Raw genomic sequence first — 19602 nt, 5'->3', positions numbered from 1 at the left:
GCACATATGAACTCAAAGCTACTGTGACAGCATGACAACACCTGTTCAATCTCAAGCCAGACAAAATCACAACATGAGTAGGCAAAAAATCCCACTGCTAGCTTTGGAGGTATTAAGGTTTGATAACTGTGTTAGAGGGAGAATGGGTTTTCCTATACATATCCATGTACATGTAGGTGTGTGATTACAAATATTGAAAACAGAGGTCATGGATATAAAAGAGAGCAAGAAGGAGTATATGTAAAGATTTTGAGTGAGAAAAGGGAGGGAAGAAATGTAATGATATTATAACCTTAAAAATGAAAGAAAAAAAAACACATTGTATGAAATTTTCAAAGAATTAGTAAACATATTACTAGAAATAACTACAATGATCCAAAAACTGTTCATTGCTTCCTCCAGAGAAGGGGAAGAAAAGATTTTTGTGTACCTAAGAACTCAGTGAGAGGAAATACTTATTATAAAGATTTTAGACACCTAGAAAAGAGGTTTAAAACTTTAAATATTTGAAATATTAAATATCTTAATAATTTCCTACTGTTCATGTCATTACAAAACTTAGAAAGCCTTAATTAAAATTTTGACATTTTCTCTGTGTACTCACACATTAACCTAAGAGGTATACATCCTTTATATATAGCCCTAAATCACATACAAAATTCAGTGGTTTTCTTTGTATTTCTTATTATAGAAAACATCATGTTTTTTTGTTTATTTTAGTTTTTTGGTTTTGGTTTGTTTTCTTTTTGAACAAAGACAAATAAAGGAGAGAGGGGAGGAAGAAAGATTGAGAAAGAGAGAGAGATGAGTTGATGGAGGGGAAGCATGGTAAAATATATAAAAATTTTTAATAAAGATGAAAAACTGTACATCATAGTTGTTAAAAATGAAATCTGCCATTATGATATTTTCAACTTGTGCTGCTAAGTATGATAAAAGAAAGAGAAGTTGAGGGAAAATACTTTCTGTCGCAGTTCAGCTGATCAGCACTCTCCTACTTTCTGAAGTGTGTCTTTCCATCCCTTAAACACAGTGTGGAAGGGAGAGTATGTGATCATATTCATAGTCTCATCAACACCTATGAAAAATTTAAGCATTTTTAACTTTTTTTGTTTTGCTTTGGTGTTTGAGACAAGGTCTCAGTGTATAGGCTGGGCATACTAGAACTCAGTATATATAGCCCAAGCTAGCCTGAAATTAAAGAAATCTTGTCTCTGCCTCTCAAGTGGTAGGATTACAGTTGTTAGACACTATGCCTGAACAGAAATGAAGACTTTCTAATACCAAATCAAAATGTTAGTGAAATTGTGCAAAACTAACTTATTCCTAGGTAGTGATTATGACATCTTATACTTTGGCAACATGACTGGCTAATACTAACTGAAGAAGGACAACACCAGTAGACTTGCCAAAATGGGTGTAACCAACTGACTGATGATTTTTCACAATGCTTGTGGGCAAAAGAATATTAAGGAATGTTGCCTAATTATTCACAGAAAGGGCAAGAAAGAGTTCCATCTGAGTTGCTGGGTCATATTTGTTTCAAATGTTGTGTTAGCCACTTATCTTGAAATAAATTTAATTATAAAAATAAATAGAATGAAAAAAATGGAGTATTTTCCTTAAGTTGTTAAAAAGAATTAAGAAATCTCCAGTATATACTGGTGACTGCCAGTCGAGGTGGCATCTGCTGGAATACCGTATAACAAGAAAAACTAACATATCTCTGGAATAAACTAGATATTGGTCCAAGATTAACCACAGTTCTAAGGGTTCCTTTCAAAGCTGGATGTTTGTGGAATCACTGTTCCCACAGAAGTAGACAGCGCCCTCAAGTGGAAATTAAAAAAAAATCACTCCCTAGATTTGATCCTTTCTGAACGAGATGGAAATAGTATCTTCTAGCAAGTAAAAGAAGGTAACTCCTGAAGAAGGAATGTCTGGCCTGATGCTCCCTGAAGTCTGCAGCTACTTCCATTTATAACTGTGCTGTAGAGACAGAACAAAATAGTTGTATCACCTAAATAAAAAAATACATAAATTTTATTTAAAGAGCCTGAAGGTTGTTCTTCATTGAAATAACTGAGGTATAGTTGGCGTTTCTTCTTATTTAATCTGTGTTCTCCTCAACCCAGCAATCTCTGTCATTACCATCATTATTATTGTCAGGTAAAGAGAAAGACATTAAACATCAGCTGTATCTCCAAAGATCAAACCCAAAGCACAAATATCTAGAGATAAGTCTTAGACCTTGATTTTATTTCAGATTTCTGTCATCCTACATATTTTGCAATTAAGAAAAATCACAGAACTTGAAAAGGAACCCCAAGAAACAGAGATTTTTTTTCCCCTAACAGAAAAATAACATAGAAAAGAAAAAGATAACAAAAATATCTGGATGCTTCCAAAAGCCGGCCCATGAGAGTTGTTTCTTTCCTTGGATTGAGTGACACAATAAACACTACAAAGACAATTACAGATGAGTTCGGTGTTGTAATCTAAAGAATAAATCCCCATCTGGAACATTAAAAAAAAGTCTGGTTTTGTTAACAGATTTCTAATTAGCAAACTGAGTAATTATTCACATCCAATTTCTAAGATGTAAGATTTGAAGGATTTCAACTCACCACCTGACTGTGAACACTCAAACCCAGTGCCTGACACCAGAGGCCTCTACTGAATGTTAATTTCCTTGCACCTGCTTTTATCTTCCGTGATTACTTCTTCATTTCTATGTAGTTCAGAATATTGCTTTGTGCATGTTGACAATTGAATTTAAAAGTCATCTAGAATTTATGTAAAAGTTAAAGCCCCAACAAGTGTCTTGATAATATTTTTCCTCTTTTATCCTCTGCTTTTTAACATTTTTTGAGAATTTCATTCACAAATATCATATTTATATAATTCTGACCACATACTTTCTCCCTCCAATGATTCATATGCCCTCCTAGTCTTTTCAACTTTATGACATCATTTTTATTGTTATTACACACACAAAGAAACACACACACTCTCTCTCATGTATGTGTGTATACACATTCACACACGTGTATGTATCAATACAACCCACTGAGTCCATTTAGCATTGTTTACATGTAAATATATTTAAAGAAGTCACTTAAGATTGGATAACCTATCAGAGGGCTCATCCCTAGAGAAGACTGACCCTACCTCTCTTAGCATCCATTAATTGCCTGTAGCCCTTTATCTAGGGCTGGGAACTTGTAAGATTTTTCAGTCCATACTGGAGTGTAATGTATGCTGTCATTGTGCAGGTCTTGTTTAAACAAGCGTATTATTCATATCTAATGAGTTAACATGCAACTCATATACAGAAGAATCTATCTGACAGTAGACACCCTGATCCTCTGGTTCTTAAAAATCCTTCTGCTTCCTCTTCTATGGTGCTGCAGAGGGTGGTAAATGTATCAGATTGGAATGTGTAACCCATAGGCAGTTGTTCTCTACAGTTTGACCCACTGTAGATTTCTATGATGGTCTCTGTCTACTGGAAAAAGAAGATATTTTGATGACAGAAGAAAGCTATATTTATCTGAGTATTTAATGTTGAGCATAATTGGAGGCTCCTAAGTCAATGGAGGTGTTTTCTGGAAGAGTACTGTGAAAAGGATCTTGGCCTCCTTCATGAAGTGGTCAGTTTGCTTGGCACATGTTCTCCACTATTGCCATGTAGCCTTCCAGTCATAGAACCAAAACAAGAGGCCTGATGATCACAGGCTGTAATCCCTTAACCATGAGCTAAAATAAACCCTAGCGAAGTGAATTATGTCAGCTCTTCATTAGAGTAAAGGTGATTTGATATCAAATTTATTGAATGTATTCTCTAGGAATGATGAACTGAGAGGTAGTTCTTTATGAGAGAGAGAGAGAGAGAGAGAGAGAGAGAGAGAGAATGAATGAATGACAGAGAAAGAAAGGAAGGAAGGAAGGAAGAGAGAGAGGGGGGGGAAAAGGGAGGGAGGGAGGAAACAAGGAAGGAAGGGAGCAAGGAAAGAAGGAAATCCTATGGCTATGCATCATATTCAGGAGCTGAGTCAGAGTGCAAGTTCCAGGCTGCTGCACACCATCCTATAGGCCCTACTCAGGAATGGCATGATCCTCCATCCATACATGCTTCTCTTGGATGTATCAGTACAGCTTCGGAACACCCTAAGACCAAGTTCTCAGCACAAAGGAGATTTATTTGCTCAGTGGGACAAAGGGTGGGGAATAAGAAGGAAAGACGGGAGATAGAGGATGGGGGAGAAGGAAAGGGAACAAAGGAAAGGGAGCGAGGATATTTGGCAGGGGCAGGGTGACAAAAGACCGTCTCTGGAGACAGGAGACAGATGTGGCCCATAGCAAATACGGGTAAAAGAAAGCATTGTATTAGGATGAGGTGTTTAATTTTAATTAGGCATGTTAATTAGGTGAGCCAAAGAGGGCTTTTAATTGGGGAACTTCAATACTTTGAGAGCTGGACATTTGTAGTTCACAGGAGGAGAAACTGACCAAATAAGAGAATAGACTTTGGTGGCTAACTTTAAGAACATAATATAATGGTTTTTAGCAAGGCAAAGGGCATGGAGGAGAAAGGCAAGTCCTGCCAGAGCCATGTTTGCTATGCTTAGGTTAGATGGAGTCCCTTCATCTCTCACATCTATCACCACTGTTGAATCTCTAGTTCAGCCTCTCTCCTTCACTCACTCACCCACTCTGTTCTTCTTTCTTTCCAACCTCTCCATTGAATATTTGTTTGTCATAGTTGCACTCGAAATTTCAGTATGTCACATAGCATAGATAGATGATAGATGATTGATTGATAGATAATAAATATATAGATATATCAATAGATAAATAGGATGGAAGGAAGGAAGAAAGGAAAGAAGGAAGGAAGGAAGGAAGGAAGGAAGATAGAGATGTATGGACTATCCAGACACGTGCATGGTTTTTAACTATCAATTTTTAATTTCTCTTCATTAATTATAATACTTGCATTTTTCTCATTTTTTAAACCTTAACATGTATAAATCTTAACCTTTTTTAGCAAGCATTACTTTCTTCTATTTATACTGTATTACACTGGCTAGTACTCTAGTACACATTTCAATCGAAACAGCAAGTAACCATTCTCATCTTGTTTCTTGCATTATTATTTCTATTTAGATATAGTATCAAGTAGGATGTTTCTGTACAAAATAAGGGAGTTTTCATTTATGGTAGAAGAATGGCTTACCTAGTTAATAGTCATTTCTTTGTAATATTACCCAGGGTGTATATGCATTCAATTAAATATAGGTGTCCTACACTTACACTAAGATCACTGAAACACAAACAAATTTCTGCAGGATACTTTTGGAATAGTTTATGTTCACTGATATTAACACCATCCAGACAAATACTAGTGCCAGCCTTTGCTTGTCAAGAGAGCATACAGTGTCCAAATCCATTTAGTGGAACCAGTTTGGCAGTTTGAAATACATGATGGTTCAATAATTTGAACCATAGAGATTGGCACATGCTACCTAAGAGTTATTGCTCTCTTGAAGAAGTGTGTTAAATATTTACCTGTACATTATTAGCACCACAGCTTTCCACTTGTCCTACCTTCTTTTGTATTACCAAGAACATAAATGTGTTGGCTGAAACCATAATATGCATTCAAACTAAAAAACTATGTCCTGATATTCTTCTCTAACATGAGGCAGATTCAGAGTGTATAGGAGCATAAACTTGTGAGTAATTATATTGACAAATTTAGTTACATAATACCTATTTATCCCAAGAATTAACATTGATTTTGTATTCTCCATGGAATAAGATTTCTCCCTGCTTTGGATTAACAAGGGCTTAGATATACACTAGGCTTAACTCATTTCTATTTTTTTTTTTTGTTCAGCTTCCTATATAATTGATGTTATTCATTATTCATTCCTACTACCACCTTTGACAAGGATGCTCATCCTCATCTTAATTCTTAGCATTGTGCATAAGTTAAGCTGCATAATAACTTAATCTAATTCCCATGGTCCTACTCATATCCATTTCTTCCTCTCTTTTGTGTGGAGTTGTCAATGACAGCAGAATAAAGAAGGACTAATTGATCTCTCTTCAAAGATGGTAGCAGTCTGGAACTTTCAGTTGCACTATAGCAATGACCTTGAAGCATTGTGATAAGATTCCTCTCTCCAGTGGTAATACCGAAGGAGAGATTGGTAGTGACATAGATGTGGAATGACTCATGAACAAAGGAAAACAGTTTGTTTGGCTAATAAGGACATTGAACAAGAATGTGAGTAGATCTAGGAAAAAGATCTGTGGAAAGACTTCTCCAAATGACCACGAATATATGTGCTGTCCTACATAAAGTTTCAGCAAAGAGAAACCTCTGAAAAGTAGCATTTTAATGACCATGCACAGCATAACCTGTTATGTGTCAAGAAGAGAAAGTTCATGGAAGCAGAGATAAAGCTTATGCTCTATAAACAACATGAACTTCCATTCACCAAGGCCAATTTTGCTAAGAGCATGCATCAACACAAAACTCCAGACATGGTATCATTTCCCAAGGAAACCAGCCAGCCACCTGGTGGCAGGTTGATTGCATTGGACCATTTTCATCACTGAGAGACCAGCTCTTTGTTCTCACTGGGGGAAAACAAACAAACAAACAAAAAGACAACTCTTGCTAGTATGGTTTTGCCCTTTTACATTTCCTTCCTTTGATATTTCTGATAAAACTATCATGATAGTATTACATACAACATTACATGTAACAAAGAAACACATATCAAATATTGGACTTATGCCCATTGAACTCACTGAACCATCCTGTTCTCCTCATGCAGAAACAGCTGGTCTAGTAAAATTGTAAAATGGCCTTTGGAAAGCTCTATTATGGTTCCAGCTGGTGAGAGCATCTTTAGGGCTGGAATTGTGTTTTTCTATGTGTATGATAGGTTCTAAATTCATGTAAATATACAGAGATGTTTTTCAACTTAAGATTCATTAGTCTGAGAACCATGGGAATGATAATTTTCAAACTGATTTTAATGAATTTTGGTTTTTTTATCTTTGCAACTTTTGTCTTCTGTTGGTTTTTAGATATTACTTTCTAAAAGAGAAATTGTGCCATAAGAAAATATATTTTTTTCATGGAACTGGGGACTACCATAGGTCATTTCAAACAACAGTGAAACCACAGAACAAACTCCTCTCAAGAACTGCTCACTCTTCCAATATTTTGTTGGATAAGTTGATGGAGAGTTGCAAAAATCTTAGGTAAGTGGAACTGCTAATTGTGCAGACTCTTCAGAAATGAAGATTTGAGTCAACCTCAATAATAAGCAACCATTGTTAACTAAGGTACCAGCAGGAAACAGAACAAAGTGAAAGAAGTTATGGATATAATCTACTTCCCCATGACCAGTTACAGTGCAGCCTGTGCAGACAGTAGTGTTTATTACTTTCTTACTTTAAAGAAACTGTGTGTGTGTGTGTGCAAATCCATGTGCATACATGCATGTGTGAGTACTGATGTTCCTTGACTTACAATGAAAACATACCACAATAAAACTACTATATGTTGAAAATGTCATAAATCCAATATATACCTGACACCTAAAATACAAAACCCAATCGTTTAGCAAAAATGCACACTGTAGAGTACTGGGTCTTTGGCACAGAGCATTTGAGGCAGACTTGGGAGCCACAGCTAGCTGTCATCACTCAGCATCTTAAGAGGTTAACATACCACTAACCTAGGAAAAGATTGAAATTCAAAACACCACAGCTGCCACTGGATGCCTACTATGCTACACTGCCATGAAACTGGAGCAGCATAAGAACCATTGTGATAAGGGATCATCCTTATACAGCAATGTCCTCTTCCACTCTAACAAAAAAGTAATAATAACTATCTCAGGATTAATTTTATAGGATATTTAAATGTGTATTTGGCTGAATGAAGGAGAAATGAGAACCTTGTCTCAAAGCTGGATAAGGTGTATACTCTTTGAGGGAGATTCTAAGATTTGCCAGTTTCCTCCAGCAAGTTCTTTCATCATCAAGAGGGTAATTACCTCAGCTTTGGGTGGAAGATGTTTGTTTGCAGGTATTACTTGGAAGAAAACATGTTAGATATGAGTGATTATAAAAGCTGTGTTGGCAAGGACTACACTAGAGTGTTTCAGTTTGCCTAAAATAAGGAAATTGTGTTTCCTAGAATCCCCTTTTCCATATCATTCAGAGTGAAAGCTGACCCAACATTCCATGGAATTATGGGTAAGTTTTGTCAGGGATAGGCAAAACAGGAGCCTTCAAGTTTGGGCACCCACATGTGTTTCTAGGTTACCCCCATTTTTCTTGACTCCATGTTACTTTTCCTCTGCTGAACTCACTGACCTTTCATCTAAAGCCTCCATGGGACCCAGAGAGCTCACAGCTGCTCACTGTCTGGGTCCACACAGACCTTCCTACTGCCTCCACTTGAAAGCCCTGTGAGGGTGAGACATGCTAGACTTCACACATATTCTTAAAAGTTCCCACTTGTCTGTCCACACAGTGCTTTAGCCAGATCAGTTAGTCATCTCAGATTCCCCAGTTTCCTCCAACAAGGTGTTTATTTCCAAGATTCCCTTGTGAAACAATGTTCTGTAACTCCCTTGACTTCTTCATGTACTTACAAGGGCTCTATCTTCCTAACCAAATCTTGACCAATTAAAAGTAGTGTGAACACAGAGCTGTAGTTGTATTGGTCATTTCCTTCAACCCCTTAAAAGATTCCTAAGTACACACACAATTGTATGTTATGAAAGTGTGGTTCACCATGGCATGAAAAGCAAACAGGAAGCCTGGAATTAAGCCTGAATATTCACCAGTAATAAGCGCCCTTTGGTTCTATATCCACTAAGTGGATTAGCGCAATTACAGTGCTCTGTGTTGAGCGACTGCCACCAGGGGGCAAAGATAATATCTTAATACAAAGCAGTAACAGTGAGAATTGTTTACTTAATACCAGGGTATAAGCATTACTGTAGTCAGAAGTTTATTCAAGCTACCTGTCATCTCCATGAATCTTACACATTAGATATTATTATCCTTTTTTTTTTTTTTTTTTACTGAGAAGAAACACAAGCCCAGAGTATAACTTACCTGTAATACCCATCTCAATAGTAAAGCAAGCAATTCTTCTAGGAAGATATATAGCTACATACTTCATAAACAATCTGTCCATGTTTGTCTCCAGGGTTCTCCCTATCCTATCTGAGTCCTCTTCTTTCTAAAGCGTATGTGTCACACACAAACTCCACCCTGAATCCCTTGTTAGCCACACTGTGTTCTGTCCCCTCCTTTTTCACATTCTGCTAGGAGGCTTTCACAAAAAATGTCTGCACACTTTCATTATTGTGGTCTTACAATTGGAACTTGTTCATCACTTATTTAACAAATCGTTCCCATGTTTGTGAATAGCCGGTAAATGATTCCATCCCAATGCGGAGGCAGCAATGAAACATCCCATCAACAAGGCCCTTGGTATTTTCTATGCAATAATCTCATTGGAAACATTATGCCATATTAGGTGACCACTAACTGTGAAAAAGCCACTCCTTTTGTTCTTGTGAATTCTATGCGTAGAATTGTCAATGTCTCTGTCTTCTACAAGGCATGGAGTAGAGACAGTTCAGTTTGGATATATTGTACACAGCCATTATCTTCCTAATCCCTTACTAGTGAGTTAGGTTCCAGGGCCTCTAGTAGGTTATAGGCATAAATGCCAGATTATAACAAACTCATTGACATAATGACATTGCCAAAAGGTGCCAACCTTAGCTGATGGGTTGATTGTTTTTAATACACATGGGAAAGCATACTGTGAGAAACTTGAGGCTGGCTCTAGTCTCTTAGTCCTTCCTCACTCCCTACATTCTAAAGTAAGAAACCTCTCCTAGTAACTCATACCCTTGCTACTGGCAGTCTCAGAGCTGAATTTCAGTTTCCTCACTGTCTAGCTAGAAATTGGAAGAATTATATATTTTGTAAAGTTATTTAGGTCTTAAGCATCTTAGGAAGAGTATAGACTATATGAGGCACCATGGAAATTAACTTCATATTTGTATTCTTAAATCAGTGTGCCCACATTATTATGGTAACCTTAAGAAGAATCCAGCAACACTAGAGTTACTGTACTTTCAGTCCAGCTCTCTATCGTTTACTGTAACTCTCTTTACAACATCATACTCTGCACTTGGCACCCTCTATAGGATCTAGTGTATCTCAAAAGTAGAATGCAATAGATTCATGCAATACAAACAACTCAAGGATCACCAAGAATCCTGATCAGAGTAATATGTAGGAGACAGAGAACCTCATAGAACTCTATTCAAAACTGTGTGTCAATAGGCCACTCTGTAGAATTCTTTGATTAAAAGATCCCTATACAAAATTATTCTTATTTCACTGTGTGTTGACTGCATAGCAATTAGTTGCCAAACACTGTAGTGATTTAGGCTGAGTCTGAAAGGTTTCTTGACTTTTGTTTTGTATTTTAAAAAGTTGAGTATTACATCTCTCTAAATTTTACAGGACTTTTGCTCATACCCTATACCACTAAAATTAATGCATAACATTAAACAAATTTGAATTCTAAATCATCACCAGATATTCTCCAGTAGTGTATTATGATATCTGTATGTAAAATACACTGTGAAAACTCATCAGCTTCATGGGAAATACACCCAAACATAAATATAAGTACAGAAATTTCTGGTGATTCTTGATCCTTAGATAAAGATATCTCTAATTCCTACCACATCTGGGTTTTCACTATTCCTCACAATAACGATAGAGCTATTGGCCTTTTAAAAAGGATAGCATACAAGAAAAACTTTGTACAGCTGTTTTTTGGGCAGTTTTTTTTTCTGGGGCTTCCCAGTGGCTGAAATAACAGCTTGATGGATGGCTTTCAAATTCTCCAGGTGGAGAACAAAATGTGTGTCTAAAGACTCCACAACAGCTCTGAAATTTAAAGGCAGTTACTGCCCTTTGGAAATTTTGTCCCACCTCAATGCACTGAATATACGTTATACAAAGTCATTAGATATTTGTCTGAGAAGGTATTTTAGATTTCTTAATAAAATTATGTTTACCTTTGAAAATGTGCAACATATTATATCAGACAAATAAAAAGGACTGTTTTCTGCAGATACAAATATAAGATACTCAAAAATTAAAATCACCTTCAATATAAATCTATTTCACATGAAAACTGAATGCAGCGTGATCCAAAAAAGTTATTTCATCAACTTGTTAGCCAGTAACAGAAAAACAGTTTCTTCAGAACTGAGTTGCAGTTTGTGATAGCAGCCAGAAGAGGGCAGAGCCTTGTTTCTTATGACCCACTAGTACTTGGTGTAATTACAATGTTAACTTTAAAGAGAATTGTTCATAAACATTTCACTTTTTACAAATAGTAGCTAAAGAGTAAAAAGGCAGACATTCCAAAAATAATATATTCAATTTTATTGTAATTACTTACTACTGAACATTTAGATGCAAATAAAATAGTTTTAAATACTTGAAATAACTCTGGTCACCTGTGGTGGTGCGAGTGGGTGGGGAACACTGAGAAGGGCCGGGAGTTGTTATAGAATAATAACCACATAGAATTAAACTCAGTTTTTAATCCCCCCTTGGTTCATTTTCTACCATATGAATTGCATTTTTACAAATGTTTACAACTATAAGCCCAACTCGGCAATAAAATAAAAGCAGGTATGTCATTGCAATAGAGATGATAATTTATGGAGAAAATTCATTAGTTTAAAATAAAATTATTTCCTGTAATAATTTTCAAGGCACATATAATGTTCAAATGTTTCTTAGATTTAATAAATGCTTTTAAAAAAGAAAAAGGAAAGACAAAGTCAAGTTTAAAGGCTATACATTGCTTAAAAATAGCGTTTAAGGCTGGTAAGCCACTTATATACTCAATGAAGAACATCAATAAGTAGGTGTGTGTGTGTGTGTGTGGTGGTGGTGGTGGTGGTGGTTCCTGAAACACCACAGAGTGGTAGAGTTGTTGTGTTACAGATGTTCCTGATTGGGCCTGAAATACAGTCTACCACCAGATACTAAGTGCTTGCTGGGAAGTTGGGACGGCTCCCTAATTACCCCTGGAAAGGCATAACCCAATGCTGGCCGAAAAGGCAATGCTGGAACCAGCCCAGGCGTTAGGTAAGGCGACACAAAGCCAGACAGCGCTCTTCCTGGAGAAGAATATGCCAGGCGCAGTGGGCTGAAAGCTAGCCTAGGATTGAAACTGTAGAGATTTGAATCTCCTCCATAAGCAGCAGACGTGGCTTCAAGAGGAGAGAGAACTGATTTATTACCCAGAGTTCCAAAGCCAATGCCAGCAAGAGTAAAATCTGAAGCTCTCTGAAAGGCTGCATTTTCCAAGTCTGCATGTGCTGGGTCTCTGCACTCTGGCTTATGTTCTTTCCCATTTAAGATCTGTTCAATAGCTTGGACGACATCTCCCTTACAGAACTGTAGAATGCCTTCTAGGCGACTACGCCTGTAACCTGGGAAAATCCTGGTAAGAATTCCAAGAGGGTCTCGAGGTCTTGAGGTCACTGTGGAAAGGCTGGCTCTGGTAGCAATGTAGTCTCTGACCCACTCGCTCTCATTCCCCGATTCCAGATCAGAGGAAGAGAAGGACCTGGGACTATCTTCTCCTCCTGACTGCTCTGTGGGGCAAGGAGACAGGATTATGTTTGGTTTGTCTGAGTGTTCTGAAATAGATGACATGAAGCCCCGTTTCTGCACGGTACCATTACACTTAGGAGATGATCCCATCGAACGGTGGTGGGTATTGGAGACTAGTTCTTCATGTCTACTTTGGCATGATTCACAGTTATTCTCTTCTGGTTCTACAGAAAAGAAAACAGAAGATAATCAGTCATATGAAAAATTTGCCACAACACAGTAATGCCCATTCAAGGACAATGATGGATGAAATAATTCAGTGTGTGTGTGTGTGTGTGTGTGTTGATTCACCCAAAAACGGCTTCATGAGAGTCACATTTTAAAGGTGCTTCAGAACTAATATGTTCTTGCTGCACCAGAGAGAATGCTGAACAATCTTTATGGCTGCAAGCTGCACTGACACTGTAGACACAATATATTAAGACTTTATTACCTATTACAGCCCCCATTTCAATATTAAGAGAATTTTTCTTTTAAAAAAGAAAACATTTTATTAAAAACTCTGATTTCATCTCAACATATTGAGCATAAGAATTAAACAAGATATTTCAATTCTATACTGACAAGCTAGCATCAAGAAACTAGTAACAATGTATACACACACACACACACACACACACACACACACACAGAGTGCTATCTGCCTTTTCATCTCCTCTTGTCATTTACTTTATCTCTGAAAAGGTAAAACTGTCCAAGACTTTCAGCAGTACTTCTCCCAAACTCTCTGTCTCTACCACATTTTTAATGGTAACATAATAAAGAAATGGTAAACAATGTACAGTATTCTTTGGGGTTTCCCTGCATCTTGAAGACATAGTCCTAAACACCATCCAAAGAAGTCTATGGTCTACTTAAAATGTAAATAGTGTACAATTCAGCACTATAAGGCTCAAAACACTGTCAATACTCCATGAAAGAAAAGTTGTGACCTTTGTAAGATTGAACGCTGATATTTTCAACTTGAAATAATACAAAAACTTGTCAAATGACATTGGCCTCATGGAAATAAATTTTCATTGTCCTTTTGTTTCACTTGCTTATAAATGTGATTCATTGCACTATGTATTGCTTCTGAAACACATGAAGTATCAAAATTACATCTCTGCTATAATTTATTACTTTTATGTTGGACTCCAGGGGACAAATACATATAAAGTAATACTGGCTGCAAGCTATGGGTGAGGGCTCACACCTGTGATCCCAGTACTCAGGAGGCTGAGGCAAAAAGATGCCCAGCCTGGGCTACATAGTTACAGATCATCCTGGGATATAAATAGGAAACCCTGTCTCAAAACAAACATGGGAGGGAGGGGGTACTGATTGCATGTCAATATTTGGACATGAAGTTCTTTTAAATACTTGGCATAAAAATTCCTTTCATCTCTAGTCTCTCAACCTCTAAAGATATTTTATTCATTGTTGTAGTTTTAGATGCAGATGACCTTCCTTCTTTTGAATGCAAGATTCTTACATAAGGAAATCCCTGTATCACTGTAGGTCTTTGTTTAGACAATGAGATCAAAAATATATTCAATGCAATATATTACTATAGGTTATGCATCTTGTGTAAGAGGAGGTAGTCAATTTAGAAAACCAGTGAAGAAGCCTTTGAAGTACAAATTTACTTTTTATAGGTGAGTGACTTGTGGCAGAATAATCTAATAAAACCATCAGGCCTGTTAAATGACCCTTTGGTACCCAAAGATTTGCAAAAATCCATACCACTAACCAAATCTCAATACCAGCCTAGCTAAAAGAACTTTGGCATTTGCTTCTCTTTAGTTAGGGTTCTGTTAAAATCTGTTGGTCTACTGAAGTAAACCAGAGCATGTATCAAAAGCAGACATGAGTGAACGCAAAGTTTCTATTCATAGATGGTCTTCTTTCAAAATTACACCCTGATTTGCTAAGAACTGCAATTTTCACAACTAAGGAAACTTTCTAATTAATAACTTACCACCCGGTTATCAAATAACTTCTTGTAATACAACCTGTTTGGGACTTTTATCAAAATGATTGAAATGAAATGTTCCAGGCTAATCGGCCCTGTAGAAGGTTGTGAAAAATCACAGAAACACAATGACATTAACATTGCAGGAAAAACTAATTCAGGGCACTTAGGAGATACTGACCATAACTTTGTTGCCAGAAACTACAAGGCAATACTACAATTACTCTGATGAGATCTATCCGGCTGTAAACTGGCAGGCTTAAACTTATTTCCAATGGAAGCTAAACTCCAGTCCCTAAAGCTTTCCACCCCTTTGGGAACTGTGCTTAAATAATAAAATAAAATAAAAATAAAAAGGATAGGGGAGGGGACGAGGGGACGGGGAGAATCAGATCAGTAATTTCAGTTTCTAGCTGACTAGAAAACTTTGTCCCCAAAGCAAAGAACTTCACAATAACCACAGTCAATGGGTTTCCTGTGCAAGATCAGAAGACTCACGGTGGTTTTTACAACTTGAAAGAGTGCAATCACACTCACTAAAGTTTTTTTCTGTCAACACCAGCTTAAGTTCTGCCCACACAAAGTCAAAGACTTCGTCTAAATCCATTCCCAGGGTGAGCCTGCGGATGTGATCATTCACATGTCACTTTCATTATCTTTCTCTATCAAGGGGAGACAAGGAGCTTTTCTGTTTCTGAAAACTTAGTACCTTTACCCCTCCGAGCACTCCACGTTGCAGATCCCCATCCCAGAACTTCATCGCTTCTTTCAAACAACTTTCTGCCCACCTTTAGGGAGCCCTTGCTCCCTTCCAGAACAATCATTTTCTTGCACGAAAATCAAACCAAACAGAACTCACCCTGCTTTCCCTCTGCATAATCTTGCTGGAAAACCTTGAAAGCTGGGACCGCCTGGCTCCTAGAGTGCCTTGAAGCACCGGCTCCCAGCACAGCTATAGCCTCAGACCTGCGCACTGTCTGGGGACTTTCGTTCCTGCCGCTCTCCCCTGACGCCGGAGCCCCGGACCCCGATGGCCCGGGGTACAGGAGCCGGTGCAGTCCGCCGCCCTCGCTCTCCTCCTGCGCCTGCTGCCTGCGCAGCGCCACCTGCGCGGCCATGACGCGCTGGCGCTCTGCGATCAAAGTGCACTTGGCACAGGCGCAGTCCCGCCAGCGGCAGAAGCGCTTGTGGCCTTTAAGCGCAGACACCACGCCGTGGTTGCGACATCGGGCACATTTGGGGGTCCGCGGGTAGCCGCAGCCCACCGCCCCCAGCGCTCTATCCAAACCCGGGCCGGGAGCGCATCCTCCGCGACCGGCGCTGGCCGCCGATCTCAGGAATAAGCCGGGTGGCCGCAGAAAAGCCGCGGACACCGGGATCCCCGACGGCACTGGCCGCGCAGGCGATGAGGAAGGAGCGGCCCGCAGCCCCGGGGCCAAGTGAGGTCGGCAGCCGCTATTGCGGTCTCTACGGCCTAAAGGAAATTGCTCCATTCTGAGAAAGCGCCTCTGAGGAGTAGCAAGGGCGCTGTCTGGAGCTATCCGTGGGGCTGCAGGCTGAGAACCCGCCTAGGTCCCTCTGTCCAGCTCCGCACACCGAGTTTACTTTCCTGGCCCAGAGCAGTTTACTTTCCTGGCCCAGAGCAGGAAACCGCCTCGTCCAGGAGCTCCTGAACCTGACCAGGCAACCAGCCAGTGATCCTCAGAGAACAGGACTAGGGCAGTTGTCCCGAGCTCTGCCAGTCTCCTGAGCCCAAGAGGGGCAGGCCAGAGAGGCCACCCCGCCCACCCTGTTGGCTAGACAAGGAAGAAGGCCAGGGGAGGGCCTGGGGACTTTCTGGGAGGTGGCCTATGGGAGAGATTAGAAACTGTCCTGATAGGGCTGAAAGGGCCATTGTGGAAAAAGAAAGCTCTCACCCCCATGGCCTACCCCCATCAGTTAGTTCCTCAAGGCGTGGATTATAAAATAATGTCCTTTCACTGTCCTAATTTAAACAAGATTTGAAGTTCTTTCTCAAGTTCCTTGTTTCTACTAAGTAAGTTGAAAGATCGGTAGTGGGTTTTTTGTTTGTTTTGTAAAACGTTTTACTTCTCTCTCGTCTTTCCCTTTTCTAGATGAAGTCAAGAGACCACTGTGACAAAGGTGACAAAGAGGCACAACACAGCTTGGAAAATGGTGGCCACTGCTCCTAGGAAGATTATTCTAAATAGCTCCCGAGAAGGCTTACAGAGACTGAATCAACAGGAGAATCGGTTCCTCGTCAAGCGCTTCACTCACGTACTTTCTATTTATTTACATGTGCACGCGCCCATACTCAAGGGAGTATGCTTGAAACGCTTGCTGTCAAGGTCACTGAATCTCTTCTCTGGAAATTTTTATGGGTAGTTATTGTGTTAAAGCTCTCTCAAAAGCTACCTCACATTTCTCTTGTGAAACACTGAAGAGGGCCATGAAGATCGATCTTGATGCTGTTTAAAGGGTCTAACTGTTAAGAGGATATCACACTGCTTGTAAACCAAAGGAGCATCAGAAGCAGAAAATTCATGAGTGCAGTGAACAAAAGGAAGACTCGGCCAAGTAGTCACAAAGACACCCAACTGCTTTAACACGTGTGCATACTCTAGACCCCCCAAATGGCAAATCATCATGATATTTTGATTATTCCATGATACTTCCAGGTCATACAATCCATTATGACCCCCCACCTGCCCACTCCAAACCTTCACCTCCACTACTATCACCTCCTACCATACAGATGTCCTCACAGGGAGACATACTACCTGCCTAAGCACTGGAATTACCTTGGGAACTTAAAAACATGTGATGATCCCAATCCAAATATTCTTATTCTTTTGTAGTGAATCTTAAACTGTCAGGGTGATGGGCACCCCCAATCAATGCCTAGAACTACCTGAGCCCTCTAGCATTTGTGATGAACAAACGTTTTCAAATCTGCCTAAGGTCTGGTGATTCTGAGCTGTGGAACTAGTAACCAACACATGAAAGATGGGTTTTTAATGCTACCTGAGAAACAGTAGTTTTAATTATAATAGGAAGTCCCCTTATCTTTTCATTGGAAGAACCTGTTACATGAAGAAAGACGTTTAGATTGGAAAAAAGCATCTTTGTGTTTTCCTCTCTTGTTGAGTATGCCTCATAAGGTGCCTGCACAAAGCCTCTACATCTGAAGTAGCTACTAAAATTCAGTAATTTTTTTTCTCTTTCTATTAGATCCTAATACTGCCTAACAATCATTTCCATTCAAGAAAATGAAACTAGATTTAGGTATTAAAATAAAATTCAGGCAATCTGAAAGAAGAACTGTAGTGATGCAGATGAACACACAAGGCATGGAAGATACAGTTCTATTTATGACTTTCAACTCAGCCAACAGACACTTGACCTGCAGAAAACAGCAAGGCTAACGCTGAATGAATAAAAGCTTTCTCTCTCCCTAAGATCAGGAACAGAACAAAAGAAGGAAGCCTCTTCTTGGCTCTTAGGTTCACTTCTAGTGGAAATGATGGCCAATATAACCAGGCAAGAAAAATCATTCTGAAGCCACTCAGATCGGGATGGATGCCATCAAATTCACACACACACACACACACACACACACACACACACACACACGAATATGCATATGTAAAACATTTTTGGAAATAAAATGTCCTAAATCTAAGAAGTGGCTTTTTGAAAGTTTGAGAAATATAAGATGAATATTCAAAATTATTGCCTTTCTATGTGTTAAAAAATAAAGTCAAACAGCCGTTAAGTTAATGGCCGTTAAGTTAACCTATTCTTGGATTCATGGTAGCATTCTAATCACATTTGTACTATTCATAATGAAATGTATGAAAAATTGAAAACTAACAAAGCTTTGCTAATATAAACTAATGACACTGCACCCATGAATAAGAAAACAGTTAAGACAGTAAGTCTGTGTAAATTAGTCTGTAAATTAGTCTTCATGATAAAAAATCCAGCAGATTTTTTTTCACAGAAACTGTCAGATCATTTCTTAAGTTCATCTGAACGTGCAGAGGAAAAACTTTATTAGCGCCCAAGATATCATTAGAAAAGGATAAAGTTGCAGGGGGGAAAAATACCTTGTTCCAGGAATCATTGCAAAGTCGTGGCAGTAAAAATGGTAATACTGGTGTAGAGAGGGAAAAGCCAACGGGACAGAACAGTTTAGAAACATACCTGCACATAAAGGTACAGGCAGAGCTTGACAAACATGCTGAGATATCTCAGCTGAAAAGGGCTGCTCTCCCAGCATCTTTGCCAGAACAATTGGGCATTTGTATGCAAAACATTAACTTTAATTTGTATCTCAAATCACAGATAAAAGGATCTGAATGTGCATTCTGTGGCACAATGGTCCTAAAAATAATTATTATGTGGGAAAGAAAGAAGGCAACAGGAATGATATATATGGTACAGTTTGATTTATTCAAAATTCTAGAAATCAATGTGAAAGCTCACCAGCACATGTTCCCTAGGATAAGCAAGAGCATAGGAAAATGGAGAGAAGAGATTACAAAAGATCAAAAGTGGAAAAGGGGGAAGTTGTAATGGTATTTTACTTGTACATACATATGCCTAGGCTCATCTAACTATATATGTTAAATATCACAAATTTATTATGCATCAGTTGTTACTGAACTAAAGGTTGTAACTACTTTTAAAACTTTTGGCTTGTATCACAAAATTCCTTTCCTAAAGTGTCCATGAATTCTAACATGTGGTATATTTGCTCATCATCCCATATGAGTATTCATGCTAAGAAACTGATGCTTCACTCTCCTGAACTGAGAGCAATAAACCTGAAATTCCAGGAAAAAAACAATCCTACAAAACTTGACCTCATAAAAAGTGAT

The 19602-nt window shown here is 38.6% G+C and overlaps 1 protein-coding gene across 1 annotated transcript; it reads right to left on the bottom strand.

The window, feature by feature from the left end:
- Positions 1–12033: 12033 nt before the first annotated feature.
- On the bottom strand, positions 12034–16336 carry Dmrta1 (DMRT like family A1). The gene is made up of 2 exons (XM_051188162.1): positions 15579–16336; positions 12034–12929 (listed from the first exon to the last, which is right to left on the bottom strand). Exons 1-2 carry the CDS (start codon positions 16210–16212, stop codon positions 12085–12087), a joined length of 1479 nt encoding a protein of 492 aa, XP_051044119.1. The 5' UTR covers positions 16213–16336; the 3' UTR covers positions 12034–12084.
- Between the last annotated feature and the right edge of the window lie 3266 nt (positions 16337–19602).

This window comes from Phodopus roborovskii, unplaced genomic scaffold (assembly GCF_943737965.1).
Source record: "Phodopus roborovskii unplaced genomic scaffold, PHOROB, whole genome shotgun sequence".
Taxonomy (NCBI): domain Eukaryota; kingdom Metazoa; phylum Chordata; class Mammalia; order Rodentia; family Cricetidae; genus Phodopus; species Phodopus roborovskii.
The sequence above is the reverse complement of the archived record's forward strand: the minus strand, read 5'-3'. Positions and strand labels throughout refer to the sequence as shown.

Coding starts and splice junctions, on each gene's coding strand:
- Dmrta1 (XM_051188162.1), bottom strand. CDS start 16,212: ATGGAGCAATTTCCTTTAGGCCGTAGAGACCGCAATAGCGGCTGCCGA. Junction 12,930..15,578: donor TTATGCAGAGGGAAAGCAGG/GTGAGTTCTGTT, acceptor TCTTTTCTGTAG/AACCAGAAGAGAATAACTGT.